We start from the raw sequence: 19,221 nt of genomic DNA, 5'->3' as shown, positions 1-19,221 counted from the left end.
AGAAGGTTCTTTTAGTTGAAACTCTATCAAAAATAAAGAATAAAAATACCAGTTTTAATGGTATCATCAGGAATAAGCTATTTGGCAAGTAATATTCAGTCCTTTCTTCAAGATTAGGCAAATCTAGATTGCTCATTTCTTATCTTCCCGTGACTTCAGTTCTTTAACTCTTCTTTTCAAAATACTTTTAAGTTTATACTCAATCATGTTATTGGCAGAAATGGACTTAAAGAGAGGTTGAAAGACATTTATAAAAAGGGAGTGAACTGTTCCCTCAACGCCATTTTTCCTGATTAATTTTAGTTCTTTCTTAAAAATAGAAACTATTTCAATGTAATTAAAAATTGTTTAAGTAAAATTACATAGGGAAAACATTGTAAGCAAATACATGGCTGAGTACCACATGGCTCAGTGGTTGTATTTGTGATAGAATTATGAATATTTCCTTTTCAGTTCAAGTTTGTGATTTGTATTTGTTTATATTATCATTAACCAATTTAATTTTAAAAGTAATGCTCCTGATATAAGAATCAGTCTTGAACTTTTTATAACATTGTCTTATTTAAACTGGCTTCTACTGGATTTTTAAATTATAAAGTACATTTTTAAAATGTCACTTTTCTCAAAGGTAGCATGTAATTAAACAGTATCATGTAATGCAGATCTCAAATAATAGCTTGCATTATAAGCCCCTCCTTTAAGAGTGAATCTGGCTTATTTTACTGATATGTTTCTCTTGTTTTCGTTTTAAGCCTCTTTAAGGTAGTGCCTCACCATGTTGGCTGGGGTCATTCATTACTCTTTAGTGGGATTTTTACTTTTCTCCCCCAATCTCTCCCAGTACATTGTTGTATATTTTAGCTGTGGGTCCTTCTACTTGTGGCATGTGGCACACTGCCACAGCATGCCCTGATGAGCGGTGCCATGTCCACACCCAGGATCCAAACCGGGGAAACCCTGGGCCGTTGAAGCAGAGCGCGAGAACTTAACCACTCAGCCACGGGGGGCCGGCCCCTTTAGTGGGATTTTTAAATTGCTAAAGATCAAACTTCATGTAGATACCATGTGGTGTCGTGATAGCATATCTTCAGTATCAGCCTTTTCTGGTTGTGGAAGTATTCATGGAACTGAATAATTACTTGTTCTCTGATTTTTTTTTTCAGGTTCAACACCAGAAAAGCAGGGTGAAACTATAAGATTAAATGATGACTACATTTATCAAAGACTGTACCTTAAATGCCTTTGAAGAGAGTTCACTACTATGTTATTAAATTGAGAATTTTTTTTCTTCTATTATCATAGATCTGGAGAAACTTTTCCTTTTACTGTAGATTTTATTATTTACAACATTAATGCGGATACAAGCAGCCAGCCATCTATTGAGAAAATTCTGAGTGAAAGTGTCTTGCTACTGTTCTCTAGGGCTTATTATTTTAAACTTCTATGAAGGCCAGGAAAATGGCTTCTTGTAAGGTGCTGTTTTAACTAGTATACTTCAAAATACAATACTTTAACAGTTTTATATAAATACACTGGATATCTACATCATAACTGCAATACACTGGAGAGTATCACATCAGTCTGGTTTTTGAGGGAGATTTCTCACCTGCTCGTCAGAGTTGTTTTCAGTCATGGAGGAGATCAAGTACATGTGCATTCTTTGTATTAGCATCATAATTGCCACAAGAATGGATGGGGTGTACCTGGTACCTCACCCTGTAAGAGTTAGTGTGCCTGACTCTCAGTTAAATGATCAAGTGCTGGTTGTTTCAGGATACCCTCAAAAGGTTTTTGCCTCCTAGCTGAAAAGGCAATTTTTTCATCCTACAGGGAACTTTAAAAAGTGGTATTCAACAACTTCAAACAAATAAAATGGAACACCACATCTATTTTAAAACTGCTTATTCAAACATACGTGGTATTTGATTTTACCAGGTGGGTTCCCATGTGCTTCAAAGACCCTGCTGTGGTTTGCTAGTTCTGTGTGTTAATGGAATCTGCAGTTTGTAAGTGTTCCAGGACCAAAGGTAAAGGGTAGGTATACCATTTTATAAGGTTGGGTCAGAATTTGGGTTAGCTCCCTTCCCTATTATACAACAAAATCACAAATGTTATCCCTCTCTGTGTAATAGAAAATAGACACAAGTCGCCATCACATTTTTCTAAGAGTTTATTAGTTCTTGACATCAATAAATTGTTTTCCATGGTTTCAGTATTACAAGTTATACAATTTTGACGTGTAATTGTCATAATCACTACTATATAAAGGAAGAATGTTTTGTGGGAATGATGTAGAGTTTACTTATAAGGTTTCCAGTTCTCTGAATAGCTTTGGTAAAAGATCTCTGAACTTGGGACAAGTATTGGCATTTCCTTCCCCTCGCCTCTCTTCTATGGTCCAGCTGTCTCAGTTATTATGCTGGTCTGTTGTCTCAGGTGTGTCTCCCGTAACCAAGAGACAATTAAGAGTAGTTGCAGCCAGGTGTGCACCTTTTTCTATGCAGTTAGCATCTCCCCTAAACTTGTTACCATTTGAACTCTAGCAAAATAAAATGCCTCAAGTTGACTCGTGCCATTTTGAAGCCTGTCTTTGACTAGAAAAGTGGAACTGAGCCTGTTACCATCTTTCCTCACTAGTAGCAGTGAGAAGCCTACTGAGCCAGGATCCTGCATCTCCTCAGATGCATTCCTCCTGAGAAAATAAGAGGTGGTTCGCAGGTTCACTCATGGACTCTCAGGTGGGTCACTCCTTTTCTCTTTTGAAGGAGCACAGATGAATCTATAGCAGGGGAGAATTATGTTACAATTTTATTTTTGCTACAAACAAAAAAACTTTGGCACAGCTGCTTACCTACTTCTGTTTTCCTTAATACGATTAAGCTTTCATCTTAATATAGTAATACTTAATTGACTAGAGCAGAACAGTGCATTTGGTTGCCTTTGTTTAAATGGCGTCATATAATTTTTCAGTGATATTTGGAGACAATCATCATATAAATAAAAAACCTGTCTACAAAAATACTGCTTGTGTATGTGATAGAAAATTTTGTTGTTAGTTTAGAATGTAAAGGAAGGAAGAGCTCAATAAATTGAAACTCATTTGAGACCGATTACATATTTGATTGTTTCACTTTTTTTGGTTCTTAACCCAGATCCCTTTGGAAAAGCACAGATATAATCATGAAATTCTAGCAAATATTTCACAGTGTTAGTTTCTACAGCATGTGACCACTTTAATAGTTTTTATTTGTATAGTATTCTTACATAATGAAAGACTTTCCTTGCTGTTTCTGAAATCTGAGATTCAGCTGGAATACATCTTATGACGTGACTGCCACTGTCAAATGTAGAAACTGAGGCATGAGAGGTAATAGTTTCACCAAAAAAAAAGGATGTTTTATGTTTTTTTATTTTAGTGAGTTACACCAGTCATCCTGGGGAAGAGAATTATAATTGAAAGTAATGACACTATTGTAAGTATTCATTACATTATTTTTTATGTGGGTTTAATTCATACTTGATTGAGCAGTTAGAAAAGGCTGATTCTAGATACTCTCATCAAACAAATGAATAGGCATCTGTAAACACACACACATACACACACACTGATATTTAAATAAGCATTAATTTAATAATACCTGAGGATTTTGCAAGAAATGGTGGTGCTCTTAACTTGTATTTCTGGAGCATCAACTTCCTTATATATATTTTTTTATTTTATTTTTTTGCTGAGGGAGATTCACCCTGAGCTAACATCTGTGCCAGTCTTCCTCTATTTCATATGTGGGTCACCACCACAGCGTGGCCACCAACTAGTGGTGTAGGTCTGTGTCCAGGAACCAAACCCAGGCTGCTATAGCGGAGTGCACCAAACTTAATCACTAGGGCACGGGGCCAGCCCCTGAACTGCCTTATATATTTTTGGGGTTTTTTTTAATACTAAGTACAAAACTCAAAAATAATACATTTAACAGGTATATATGTTGAAATTAAAGCCTCTGAATAAGACTTGTTAATACAAAAGTAGACTACTTTTACCACTAGAGACATTTGGATATTGAGATTGAAGTAGAAAAAAAAGTTCCTATGGTCCCTGGATAAGACAGCTTACCTACTGAACTTTTCTTCACTTTTAAATACAAAATAAAATTCTATAAGAGATACTTTGAAAAACATATCAATTAAATTTTGCTCTCAGTAAACTTTAGCTCCGGATTTCATTGAATACATCATTGGTTTGACCATTGCCTATGACAGGGCAAGTCATAGTAGGCACTCAACAAATATATCACAAAGCAAAGTCATTTAAAGAATCTCTCAATTCAGATTATCCTAGTGCATAGAATGGTTCAAAAATAATTTGGAATCCGTACAGGAGCTATCAATTTGAGTCTGTGGAACAGTACCAGAATGAACAGGAAGTGCTATGTTCTTTTTATAAATAAAAAACAAGTTTAAGGGGCCGGCCCAGTGGCATAGCAGTTAAGTTCACACATTCTGCTTTGGCGGCTTGGGGTTCACCAGTTGGGGTCCCGGTGCGGACCTACACACTGCTTGTTAAGCCATGGTATGGCAGGTGTCCCACTTAAAAAGGAGGGGAAGATGGGCACAGATGTCAGCTCAGGGCCAGTCTTCCTCAACAAAAAGTGGAGGATTGGCAGCAGTTAGCTCAGGGCTACTCTTCCTCAAAAAAACAAAAACAAGTTTAAAATATGCATTTCTTATGAATTATCGCAATTAATGGCAATAATAGTAGTTTGGAATATGAATGACCTTCAAAAGATACTGAGGAATATATTTAATAGTTTACACAACTACTATGTTTAGCAGTCCAAATAGGTGTTAGAGTGACATCCAATCTCTTAAGGTATGCTTGATTTACATTGCAAATCTCTCAAAACTAAATCAAGATAAGCAGCTTTCAAAAGGCAAAATTGTACCTACTTGAGAAGGGGAAAGAAACAGTTATAATTCTGTTAGAGACAATCCCTTGTTTTCAGCCTGTGAATGCAGTATTTCTAAAAGTAATGAAGATTCCTCTGCATATCACTTTAACACCTCAAGATACTTCTTACTCCTCTGTCAGCTTCACTGGATGCTCACCCCTCTAAAGGTACTGAGTTTTATATAACAACAGTCAAAGTTTCAGGGAGAGCCTTGTTTGTCCAAACCAAACCTGGGTTTCTTTAAGTGAAATGTCATTTATAAGAATATGCACACAATCCTCTATCACTCCTCTCTCAACCACCAAAAAAAAAAAAAGGAGTACTGATTATACTTAGAAAAGATTATTTTCTTTGTATTTAATGCAATGAATGTATAGTCAACATTACTATTGAACTAAACATCTGAAATTTTATAGAATGAAACAAACAGAAATTAGTCATCTGTTAATGGTTACTATCCACTAGATACATCTGAGTTGTAGAATATCAGGCTTGTAGACATTTGAGTAGACACTGTCAGCACAGAACGTAAATCTCACAGAAGGTATAATCAAAAGTTATTTCAAACAAATTATCCCATCAATAAACTTTCTGTAGTAACATCAACTTCATGGAGTATTCTGTCTTAGCAACAAACAGTGATGGTATGCGGATGTAAGCGTGTCATTATAAACATGATGCACTAAACAGAACATATTGAGGTCAAACCTTTCTGTAGAAAGGGAATTTAATTGACATTCTTTCAAGCATAGTGTATAAACAGATCAAAATAGTTCTATCATAAGAAATAGTATTTAACAACATAGCTCTAAAATAAAAATACTTTAAAAACCAGCTCTGATGAGATTAAGTTTATTTTTAAAGAGTATTCCTTTAGAGTGAAATATATATTTCTTCTGGCTTTTCTACATTTTCCCAGCTTAACCCCCACCTTCACCCTATCCCAGTCTATTATTAATAAAATGTAAAACATTGTCTGCAGCAGTTTCAACCCAGCTTAATCCCCTACCAAGTCAGGGAAGTAAGGCATTCTCACCAAATTCTCTCTCTCCAGAGGTATACTCCCTTGATATACCAGGGAGTTAGGTACAAAAAACCAACAGAAGTCTTGGGAATGCAATTTTTAAGTACAGAGTCTATAGTAAGTAGTGAAACATTTTTAAAGGCAAACTCCCCCTCCCCATAAGCAGTTTATTTTACAAAATAGGTTTTCATGCATTCATATTATCAAGAATGATTATTTTTTTTCTATAAATGAATGTAATGAAACACTGGCATATCACTTAGCACACTGCATTCTCCTCTACATCAAAATTCACACTAATAACAAAAATCATACTATGCATTAAAGCATTTCAGTAACCTAATGAGAAAGCAGATACTTTTTTTTCTGTGAGAACACTTGAGTATTCAATATTATGAGATGCACAGAGGCAGAATCTGACATCGAAAGCAATACCAATTTAGTTTGCTAGTAGTTTTGACAACTGAACTGGGTTGCTAATTTGCTAACTCAGTACAAATTAAAGTAGTGTAGGTATAAAAATTCAGATAGGCAATCATTTATAAACCTGGCAGTATTTATGTGTAGTCCTGTAGAGATTTTAAGGTTTTAGAAGGAATGATAGAAGGTTTGGAAGTTTTCATTGTAGGATTTCAGAGTGTGGAAGATTGTCTTGAGGGGGTGGATATATCTTCACTCATTAGCTTAAAATCAGCCTAGTCATATCTAAATAATTGCACAGGAAAGAATGTCAGGATCTGAAATCAGACTCTCTGTTAAATTGAAATGCATCTATTCCAAACTCAGGTTTGGGGATCCCCCCTCCCTTTTGAAATGTATAAAACATAGAAAACTGTAATGGATTACTTTTCAGATAAAAAATAGTCACATTAAAAAAAAACTTTAAAATCAAATTGACAATTACATTTTATGTAGATTCAATCAGAGCACAGCTGAGCATTTAATCTCATATTCTGGTTCTTCCACTTGGAATTAGAGAAGTGTATATATCTCCCAACGTTACCATTCTTACATTTGTTGTTCTAGTGTGGTGTATTAATATCCACAGCTAACAAGGCTTTCACACAGCAGTAGCTAAACCTTTATCAAATTGATTCTGTACAATTGAAGTATATTTTCAAAGACATATGCCTTTGTACACTATTTACAAATTCTCTCTATCATGATAAAAAGGTAAAATAAATAAAAAGCAGAAAGAAAGGAAATGCTGCTGAGGCTGAAGGCTTTTTCTTTTATCTTCCCAAAAAGGTGCTGGTCTCCTCAGTGCTGGGAGCTGGCTAGCCAAGATTGTTTTTCTTCCTTTTACATGGGCTATGAGAAGGATCTGGTTTCAGTTCTTGGTATTGCACCTGTTTAAACAGAGTTCAGAGAAAGACTGGTCAGATGGCCATTTTCTGGCAAAGGAAGGAAAAGCAAAGGAATGAGAGACTGCTTCGGGGAAAAAAATGTGCTCGCTCTGGAAGCTGTATGAGATCTGCAGCTGGGATGCAGAAAACAATAGAATGATAGAGCAAGAGTCAGAAGGGAACTCCTGCCAGAAACTACAGGAGAGCCCTGATGTGAACTTTGGTAACAGTTCACCGTCCATAACACATTCCCTTAAAAGCAAAACCATCTCCATCTCTTTTGAAGGACTGGATAATGGTTCTTTGCAATTTATTGTTTGTTTAATATAGGCTTAATCTCCATCTAGCCCACTCTCATGTCTGATACCAAATCAAAAACTCAACTGAAACAAAGGAAAAAGGCATTGCTACAACTCAGCTTCAAGATTTTGATAAAAACATTTCTCGTTTTACTCTGAAAATAGTTGATGTTTAATGAGCGTTAACCTCAAAGGATTTCAAAGATGTACCCCAGTCTTTAAAAAACAGTCATTCTTCCTCCCCGCCCCCATGGATATCCAAAATATGCATCTTTAAAACTCAATTCGTGCAAGTTATGCAAAGAAGTGTTTTTCTCTCCGATGTCCACTGGCATACTTTGCTCTCACCATCTAATATTCCTGTTTCTCCCTTCACATAATGGTGACTTCCCTTCACAAACTTCAGCTGAAGCTTCCTTGGAGGAGGACTGTCCTTGACAGCCCTGGTAGGTTCTTCATGCAACTTCTTTCATTCTCATTCCCCATTCTTCTCTGTAAGTTCTTCTTGGATAACCTAACTGCACTAAATTCCTGAATGGCAAAATCTGCTACAGGCTGTAGTAACTTTACCTGGCTCTCCTGAAACCTTTGAAATTAAAAAGATATAAAAGTTCAAACCCAATACCACACTACATTAAAATAATAATAATAATGAAACCTACATACCACTTGTACATCTGAAGGGACTCTGGAAAGGAAGTCAAGTAGTTCATTGTTATCGATTGCATACGGACTCCGAAGCTTTTTTGTAAATTTATTGATGCCTGAAAGAGTGAGAGATCAAACATTATTGAAATCTCCAAAGTTTGGAGTTGTATAAAACACATTTCTGGCAAAAGTATTGCAGTGATTGGAAGATCTAGATTAAGTTGCCCTTAAGCCTTGACTGAATGAACCAATAGACCCAGTTTTTTCCCTCCCTCTCTTCTTCCTTCCTTCCACCATCTCTCTCCCATTTCTGTCTTTCCATCTTCCCTTGTCCTTTGTCCCTTACCTCCCTCCTTCCCAACTCAATGGCTGCTCTGTTTTTCTCCGTATACTTCAGTGGCTTCTTCTCAGCAAGAAAGGCTTTCTATTTAGGAAACAAAAGGCACCTCAAAAATGAGCAATGATGTATCTTGCTTTTCCTCTCAGGGTTACAGTACTTAGAAGCCTTGCCTCAGTGTTCCATCTATGATGAAACTTGCCTCCCTACATTTTGGATTGGGATTGGTTTTAAGGCAAGAAGTCAGATTTGTTGTTTCCCCTTTTTCAAAAGATAGACCTTTTTGGGGGGAGAGGAGGCTGTTGCTGTAATGCAAGCTAAATGTTTAGAAGACTTGTGACCTTGATTTTTTTCTCAAAATGACCTGAAATGAGTTTACCATCAGCTTTTTAAAAAATTAAAACCTCCTCCCACAAACACACCAACTCTATGGCCCCATATGGAACAACATCCTCTGAAAAAAACTGAAAACTGGCTAAGCAACAACTACATATGAGGTGAACAAGAAAAGGCTCACATCAAAGTGGGTAGGAGAGGCTGAGATACAACCTGGCCATAAACCTTACCCCCAGCACAGCAACCCACAGTAGGGAGGGAACTCAAAACCCAAAGTTTGTCCCTGAGGAGTGAAGTGTTTGAACCCCACATCAGGTACCCCCAACTTTTAAGACCTGTACCTGATAGATGAGCCCCTAAAACATCTATCTTTGAAAACCAATGGGGCTTGCAACCACAAGACCCACAGCTATAGTGATTTGAGAAACAGCTCTTAAAGGGCTTGCACGCACAAAGTCAGCCACCCCAGGGCCCAGGGTGGAAGTGACTGATCAAGGGATGCCCAGACTTTGTGTGGGGAAGGCTCATTTGTCTGTCTTGGAGCATTGCCCTGAGGGGCAGGAATCTGATTTGACACACATTCGAGGCCTGCTGGGGTGCTCTCTGGGGACAGAGACTGGAAGGCACTATCTTTGCACTCTCTCTTGCCTTGCTACAGCCAGTGGGTGCCACTATTTTTTTTTTTTTTTTTTGTAACTCTAGGCTTTTTCTTTTCTCTTTCACATCAGGTGTCATCTCTATGCTGTCCCTCTGCCTTGCTCCAGCTGGTTGGAGCCATCTTCATACTCTCCCTCTACCACACTCCAGAGCACCAGTATCTCCCCGAGGGGAGCTTTTATATATGACTGTTGCCTCAGTTTTACATCTGGTTTTAATTCTACGAAGCAGTTCAAGATGGTGACATAGAAAGATCCTGAACTCACCGCCTCCCATAGACACACCAAATCTACAGCTACATATGGAACAATGTCCTCTGAAAAAGACCTGAAAACTAGCTGACCAACTCCTTCAAATTGGGCAAATGAGAAAAGGGACACACTGAAGTGGGAAAGGCTGAGATATGATCTCACCAGAAACCTCAGCCCCAGCATTGCAACCTGCAATCAGGAGGAGTTCAGAAACCTGGAGCTTCTCCCTGAGGAGCAAAGGGTTTGTACCCCACATTGGGTACCCCAACTTTTGAGACTTGCACCTGGGAGATGAGCCCCTAAACCACCTGGCTTTGAAAACCAACAGGGCTTGCATCCCTGAGACCCAAAGGACTGTAGTGAACAGAGAAATGGCTTCTAAAGGAAACTGACTCACTTGTCCCAGTGCCCAGCGCAAAAGAAGCCATTTGAAAAGTACACAAATATTATGTGAAAGAGATCCATTTGTTAATCTTAAACTATCACTGGAGGGGCAAGAGCCGGCTAGGATACTCTCCAGGGATGGAGGCTGGCAGGTGCCATTTTCGCACTCTTCCTCTACCTTGCTAAAGCCAGCGGCAGTATTTTTTCTTTTTCCTCAGCAGAGGCCATCTTTACCCTCCAACAGCAGGCACCATCTTCATGCTGTCCCTCAGCTGCACTTCAGAGCACCAATATCAACCAGAGTGGAGCTTTTACGTGCATCTGGTGCCCTGGTTTTTGTGACTGCCACCCAGGGGGTGACCCTTGATTGCCTAGCTCTGGTGGCTAGGGGGCTTGTTTTCCTGGGTCCCACAGGACTGTAACAATTAGAGAGAAAATTCTTGACAGGCTACCACCCCCAGGGCACTACAGAGACAGCAGACTAAAACACACCCCTAGTCTTTCTGTGAAGGAGACCTATTTGCTTGTACTGTAGCTTCAGCCTAAGGGGCAGGCTTCAGGTTTGGCACACATCTAGAGGATTGTGGAGGTGCTCTCAGGGAACATAGGCTGGGGGTTGCCATCTTTGTGCTCTCCCTCTGCCTTGCTATAGCTCACTGGTATTTCCAAGAAACAAGCTTATACACTCATCTGGAGCCCTGATTTTTGTGGCTGTCTCCCAGAGTACACCTCTAGATGACCTGGCACTGGTGGCCAGCAGTGCGTATGCTTATGGTCCCACAAGACTGTATATATTTGCATACTTTGAAAGCTGCTGCTTGAAGTTCTGGCTTTCAATCAGCCTGACACTAGGTGCTGACTGAGATCCTTCCCTTTGGGACACTGACTGGTCTTGGCAGACCCTCAACTACTGGGAGCTATTAATAATAAAATAGGCTGCTTGGGAAATCTCAAAGATTTGAGAAACAACCAAGAACTAGGGCAGAGTTGAGCAATAAGCTTCATCTTCTACATGAGGGCACTCCTTCAAGACTGGGAGAAGTGACTGTTTTATCTAATTCATAGAAACCAACACAGAGAGTGAAGCAAAATAAGGAAACAAAGCAATAAGTTCCAAATGAAAGAACAAGATAAAACCTCAGAAAAAAAAAACCTTAATGAAACAGAGATAAGTAATATACCTGATAAAGAGTTCAAAGTAATGGTCCTAAAGATGCTCACAAAACTTGGGAGAAAAATGGATGAACACAGGGAGAACTTCAACACAGAGATAGAAAGAAGTCACAGAGCAGAAGAATACAACAATTGAACTGAAAAATACACTAGAGGAATTCAATGGCAGACTAGATAAATCAGAAGAAAAGATCTGTGAACTTGAAGATAGGCCAGTGGAACTCACCCAATCAGAGCAGCAAAAATCAAAAGAATTTAAAAAGTGAAGATAGCTTAAGGCATTTATGGGACAATGTCAAGTGTACTGACATTCATATTATAGGGATCCCAGGAGGAGAACAGAGAAAGTGGTAGACAATTTGAAGAAATGATGGCTGAAAACCTAACCTGGGAAAGGAAACAGACATCCAGGTCCAGGAAGCCCAAAGAGTTCCAAATAAGAACCCAAAGAGACCCCCACCAGGACACATTATAATTAAAATATCAAAAGTTAAAGACAAGGAGAGAATCTTAAAAGCAGCAAGAGAAAAACAACTTGTTACATACAAGGGAACCCTCATAAGACTATCAGCAGATTTTTTTCGGCAGAAAATTTGCAGGCCAGAAGGGAGTGGCATGAAAGAAAAAACTTCCAACCAAGAATACTCTACCTGGCAAAGTTACCATTGAGAATTGAAGATGAGATGAAGAGTTTTCTAGAAAAGCAAAACATAAAAGAGCTCATCACCACTAAACTAGCCTTACAAGAAATGTTAAATGGACTTCTTTAAGCTGAAACGAAAATGTGCTAGTTAGTAATAAGAAAATATATGAAAGTAGAAGTCTCACTGGTAAATATATAATAAAGATAGTGTATTAATCACTTATAAAGCTAGTATGAAGCTTCAAAGACATGTAGTAAAAATAACTACACTAATTAGTTAAGGGAAACACAAGAAAAAAAGATGTAAAATGTGACATCAAAAACATAAAATATGGGGGGGACAGTAAAAATATAGAGTTTTAGAATGCATTAGAACTTAAGTTATAAAATATAATGTTATAAATATAATGTGTTATACGTAAGCCTCATGGTAACAACAAAGCAAAAACCCATAGTAGATACACAAAAGATAATGACACAGGAATCTAAGCATACCACTAAAGAAAGTCATTAAACCACATAGGAAGAGAAAATGAGAAGAAGAAAGGAACAGAGGAACTATAAAACAGCCAGAAAACAAACAAAATGGAAATAAGTATATAGCTATCAGTAATTACTTTAAATGTAGATAGACTAAATTCCCCAATCAAAAGACATAGAATGGCTGAATGGATAAAAGAACAAGACCCATTTTTTATATGCTGCTTACAAGAAACTCACTTCAGATGTAAGAGAAAACACAGACTGAAAGTGAAAGTATGGGAAAAGATATTCCATGCAAATAGAAACAAAAAGAAAGCTGAAGTAGCTATGCTTATATCAGACTAGATAGACTTTAAAGCAAAGACTGTAAGACTGTAATAAGAGACAAAGAAGGGCATTACATAATGAAACAGGTCAACAAGACAATATAACATTTGTAAGTATGCACCCAACATGGGAGCACCTAAATATATAAAGCAAATATTTACAGACCTAAAGGGAGAAATAGACAGCAATACAATAACAGTAGGGGACTTTAATACCCTACATTCAATAACGGATAGATCATCCAGAGAGAAAATCAATAAGAGACATTGGCCTTAAGTGACACATTAGACCATATGGACTTAACAGAACATTCTATCCAAAAGCAGCAGAATACACATTCTTCTCAAGTGCTCATGGAACATTCTCCAGGATAGATGATATGTTAGGCCACAAAACAATCTTAATAAATTTAAGAAGATTGAAATCATATCAAGCATCTTTTCCAACCACAGTGGTATGAAACCAGAAATCAATTAGAAGAAGAAAACTGGAAAATTCACAAGTATGTGGAGATTAAACAACAGCTACTGAACAACCAATGGGTCAACAAAGAAATCAAAAGAGAAATAAAAGAATACTTTGAAACAAGTGCAAATGGAAATACAATATGCCAAAATTTATGTGATGCAGCAAAAGCAGTTCTAAGAGGTAAGTTCACAGTGATAAATGCCTACCTTAATAAACAAGAAAAATTTCAAACAACCTAACTTTACACCTCAAGGAACTAGAAAAAGAGCAAATAAAGCCAAAAGTTAGTACAAGGGATGAAATCACAGAGTGGAAACAAATAAATAGACTGAAAAGATTAATGAAACTAAGAGCTGATTCTTTGAAAAGATAAACTAAATGAGAAACCTTTAGCTAGACTCACCAAGAAAAACAGAGAGAGGACTCAAATAAATAAAATCAGAAATGAAAGAGAAGTTACAACTGAAACCACATAAATACAAGGGATCATAAGCTACTATTATGAACAATTATACACCAACAAGTTGGACAACCTACAAGAAATGGATAAATTCCTAGAAATATACAACCTTCCCAGACTGAATCATGAACAAATAGAAAATCTGAATAGACCAATTACTAGTAAGGAGATTGAATCAGTAATCAAAAAACCTCCCAACAAACAAAAGTCCAGGACCAGATGACTCCACTGGTGAATTCCACTAAACAAAGAAGAGTAAATACCAATCCTTGTCAAACTCTTCCAAAAAATAGAAGAAGAGAGAATACTTAAAAACTCATTTTACAAGACCAGCATTACCCTGATATCAAAACCAGACAAGGATGCCACAAAAGAGAAAATTATAAGCCAATATCTCTGATGAACATAGATGCAAAAACCCTCAACAAAATGTTAGCAAACTAAATTCAACAATACATTAAAAGGATCATTTACCATGATCAATCGGGATTTGTTCCAGGGATGCAAGCCTGGTACAACATCCACAAATCAGTCAATGGAATACCCCATATTAACAAAATTAACAAAATCATCTCAATAAATTCAGAAAAAGCATGATAAAATTCAACATCCATTTATGATAAAAATTCTCAACAGAGTGTGTATAGAGGTAACATTCCTCAACATAATAAATGTTGAGAGAATATGACAAGCCCACAGCTAACATCATACTCAATGGTGAAAAGCTGAAAACCTTTCCTCCAAGATCAGGAACAAGACAAGGATGCCCACTCTTTCCACTTTTAATCAACATAGTATTTGAAGTCCTAGCCAGAGCAATTAGGCAAGAAAAAGAAATAAGAGGCATCCAAATTGGAAAAGAAGAAATAAAAGTGTCACTATTTGCAGATGACATCATATTATATATATAAAACCCTAAAGGCTCCACCAAAAAACTGTTAGAATAAACCGAATGCAGTAAAGTTGTCAGATTGTTGGATGAGGTAATCATGAGGACGTGACTGCCAGATAACCTGTGAGCTGGACCTGGACAACTGGAAGCTCCTCATCCCCTACCTTGTACTTGGATTGTACATTCTGCCCACCATTCTCACAGTGGGAGCTGTTCCAAGGACATAGCATTGAAAGAGTAAGGTGGTGTTGAGACCATCTGGATGGTATACATGATTGAACACAGTTAAGGCCTCTATATAAACTTTTAAGATTTTGGCAGGAGGGTGTAGAGATCTACTGGTCTTGCAGCCACCCAAGAAAGCCTCATAAGTAAGTTTCCTTGCTTATTAAACTTGCCACCTACCAATCTGGAGTGGTCTGCCTCTTTTCTTTGGTCTCTCTTTGCCCTTTACATATGGGGGCCAATTTGTGAACCAACAAGGATACAAAATCAATACACAAAAACCTGTTGTATTTCTATACACTAATGATGAACTATGAGAGAAATTAAGAAAACAGTATCATTTATACTTGCATCAAAAAGAATAAAATACCTAGGAATAAACTTAACCAAGAAGTTGAAAGACCTGTACACTGAAAACTCTAAGACATTAATGAAAGAAATTGAAGACGACACAAATAGAAAGACATTCAATGCTCATGGATTGGAAGAATTCATATTGTTAAAATGTCCACACTATGCAAGGCAATCTACAGATTCACTTCAATCTCTATAAAAATTCCAATGGCATTTTCCACAGAAATAGAGTAAACAATCCTAAAATTTGTATGAAACCACAAAAGGCTCCAGACAGCCAAAAGAATCTTGAGAAAACAACAAAGCTGAAGACATGCTGCTCCCTGATTTCAAACTGTATTACAAAACTATAGTAGTCAAAACAGTATGCTATTGGCATAAAAACAGACATATTGATCAATGAACAAAATAGCCCAGAAATAAACCCCTGCATATGTAGTCAATTAACTTACAACACAGGTGCCAAGAATATACAATGGGGAAAGGACAGTCTCTTCAATAAATGGTGTTTGAAACATGCACAGCCACATGCAAAAGAATGAAACTAGACTACCATCTTATACTATACACAAAAATTAACTCAAGATGGATTAAGGACTTGAATGTAACACCTGAAACTATGAGACTCCTAGAAGAAATAAGCGGTAAGCTCCTGACATCAGTCTTGGCTAAGATTTTTTGGATTTGACACCAAAAGCAAAAGCAACAAAAGTAAAAATAAACAAGTGAGACTACATTAAACTAAAAAGCTTCTGCATAGCAAAGGAAACCATCCACAAAATGAAAGGGCAACCTACTGAATGGGAGAAAATATTTGCAAATCATATATCTCATAAGGGGCTAACATTAAAATATATAAAGAACTCATACAACTCAATATAAAAAAAAATCTGATTAAAGAATGGGCAGATCTGAATAAACACTTTTTCAAAGAAGATATACAGATGGCCAATGGATACATGAAAAGATGCTTAACATCATTTATCATCAGGGAAATGCAAATCAAAACCACAATGAGATATCACCTCACATCTGTTAGAATGACTATTATCAAAAAGACAAGAAATAACAAGTGTTGGTGAAGATGTGCAGGAAAGGGAACTCTCATACACTGCTGATGGGAATGTAAATTGGTGCAGTCACTATGGAAAACACTATGGAGTTTCCACAAAAAATTTAAAATAGAACTACCATATGATCTATTTCTGAATATTTATCCAAGGAAAACACTACCTCGAATTGATATATGCACCCCATGTTCATTGCAGCATTATTTACAATAGCCAAGACATGGAAACAACTTAAGTGTCCACCGATGGATGAATGGATAAAGAAAATGTGGTGTGTGTATATATGTAGACATATATATATATATATATATATACACACACACACACACAATGGAATATTAGCTATAGCAATGAGGGTCAAAAAGTATAAATTTGCAGTTATAAAATAAGTCATGGGGATGTTCTGTACAGCCTGGTGACTATAGTTAATAATACTGTATTGCATATTTGAAAGTTGCTAAGAGAGTAGATGTTCGAAGTTCTCATCACAAGAAAAAAGTTTCCATTTCTACATCTCTGGCACTGAGATCTTCAGAAACCAATTTTACTTTTAAATTACAAGAAATTTAAATTTAATGCCTGCAAAAGTTGCTGCTGTGATTGACTTACTTGGATCACTTCTTGGATTAGAACGACCAAGGACAATTAAAGATGAGCCACATCTACCCATACTAAATTATTCAACAGTTAATCCTCTGCACTACCTGAAGAACAAATGTGGATGAGGGGCAAATTCAAGTGAAACTGGAGCTATTATACAAAGAAAAAATTTAATCAGATAGAAATGTCAAAATAATGTATAAAGCTAGAAGTATCTATTCTACATATTCTATGGTATAATGTGGAATTTCAATGAGCCAAGTCAACTCTTTTAAAATTATATTGTACTTAATAAATTATGAAACATATTCACATAAAAAAATAAACAGCTTTATATGAAATCAACAGACTGGTAAAAAACTAGGCCATAAACTAGAGCATCTTGGCTCTTCTTCAGGGAGTCCAGCAAAATAAACTTCTGCAAACATGATTCTGGTTCCCGTCTCCCCATGTGAGACCTACGTCTTAAATTTCTGGTTAATATTTCAGCAATCACCTACCACTAAAGGATGACTGTTCTTGTTTTATTTCATTTGATGGAATAAGAGGCCCAAACCCATTCTCTAAAAATTATGTTTAAGACAGCTAGCCAGTGAGGCCACCCCAGGTTACATAGCCAGATGTCTGCCATGGGCTCCAGTTTCTGAGAACCTGGGGAAACGAAACCAGAAGTTCACCACCTATCACAACTGAGATGGCAGGTCTGACCCTAGGTAGGTTAGAGCTAATAAACTGCCACACCTAATGCCCTGCCCTAATTCCTTCAATAAAACAGCATCTGTTTTAAATATCAGAGAAGGAATGAAAGATGAGGGTTTGAACCTACAATAGGGAAGCAAGAACACGGTGGAAATGCCTCTTCCCTCCTATAGTGAAGGTACTGCCTTAGCTGAAACTGTTTCTTTAAATTATAGAAATTGAGGAAAAAATAATCACCATTCCCCCTAACTTCCACTCCCTACCCAAAATGTAAATAAAGGTATGATACTGATAAGGGGTAAGAGAGCCTACTCAAGATATGACAAGATAGGCTAAAAAGAATAGGGAGATAACAATCTTAAAACTGAAGGGCTTGGAGACATCAGACCCCCTTCTCACTTTATTCTAGCATATTTCTTTAAAAGGCTTAAAAAGAAAAGAACAAAACATTCCCTTTGATCTTTTTGCTTTCAGTGTAAGCACGCATTTTCTGGAGTTAAGACCCATTTTGGTTCTTTGCATTTTGTATAGGTTTAGCAGTCTATGCAGGCCAGGGGCAAGTAGAGAATTCTACTTCCACCCAGTCTTATTTATATATCATTCATGTTGTGGTTTTATATGTTAATCGACCTTGGAGACTGAAAATTGAGTTTTTCAAACCAAGAATTTTGTCAGATAAGGAAAGGAAAAATCCCCAAACTATGAAGAATGCTGAAACTACCACCTAAATGGTACCTAAGTGCGTAGGAACTGTTGATATGCAGCATAATTGCACTAAAAATTAGGACCAAAAATATCTCCTTTAAAATGGGTTTTTGCAGAGGCATTTTTGTTTAGTAGACATAAAGGTTTCTTATTCCTTAGCAGCCTGTCAATGCCAAGGACCCTTTTCCTGCATCCTAAAGGTGACCATATATAGTACCGTGTTTACAGATGCTTCCACAAGATAAAGTACCACAGCACCAAAGCATATTGTCCTAAATGCACCATATGGATCGAAATGCCTCTGTTTACATATAAGTGGTGAAAATAAATCAGAGTGATATCTAGACAAAGCTACACTTTGATATATGAGGAATCTGCACAACTACATGTTTATAGTATGATGGAGCCTATGGTGCCAGATAAGAAAAATGCATTTTGCAGGTAGACCTAAATCTTTATACCGTTGTGATTTTTTAACTGACCTGTCTCTTTTCATCATGGAGAAGCTTCATGACCATAAATACAGGCAACTACTGACAATATAACTCATCCCTTAAAAATAGTTTGTTCTTAGCAGCAGACAGTTTAAAAATAAAAATAAAAAAGGCTTTACTTACCCCAGACAAGGACAATGTATCTCAGTGGAATGAAGTACAGGATGACTGTGAACACACAGAGGGCTATGATGGCCAGCCAGCTTAAGAATGGGACAGTCCAGTTGAAAGTACTGAATAAGAAATTAACACATCAGCAATCTGAGCACTTCATACTTTTTTCAAACAAAGATTAAGATAAATGTGATTCTGACTCAAAATCTGGATTAGGCTATCTAATAAGACTGCATTTCTCTCTGGAATAGAAGCCAATTGTAGTAGGCTATCAGAGGACAGAGTT

General features: G+C 37.0%; 1 protein-coding gene across 17 annotated transcripts in view; it reads right to left on the bottom strand.

Annotated features, from left to right (window-relative positions):
- Positions 1-4,659: 4,659 nt before the first annotated feature.
- Positions 4,660-19,221, bottom strand: part of MCTP1 (multiple C2 and transmembrane domain containing 1) — a 358,609-nt gene continuing 344,047 nt past the window's right edge. For all 17 annotated transcript variants that reach the window (XM_046668197.1, XM_046668199.1, XM_046668192.1 and 14 more), the window contains 3 exons: positions 18,945-19,054; positions 8,282-8,379; positions 4,660-7,319 (listed from right to left, as the gene is read on the bottom strand). In XM_046668197.1, the coding sequence (XP_046524153.1) occupies positions 7,248-7,319; positions 8,282-8,379; positions 18,945-19,054 (280 nt within the window). In that variant the 3' untranslated portion in view covers positions 4,660-7,247. The remainder of the gene's footprint in view (positions 7,320-8,281; positions 8,380-18,944; positions 19,055-19,221) is intronic.

This window comes from Equus quagga, chromosome 7 (genome assembly GCF_021613505.1).
Source record: "Equus quagga isolate Etosha38 chromosome 7, UCLA_HA_Equagga_1.0, whole genome shotgun sequence".
Taxonomy (NCBI): Eukaryota; Metazoa; Chordata; class Mammalia; order Perissodactyla; family Equidae; genus Equus; species Equus quagga.
The sequence above is the reverse complement of the archived record's forward strand: the minus strand, read 5'-3'. Positions and strand labels throughout refer to the sequence as shown.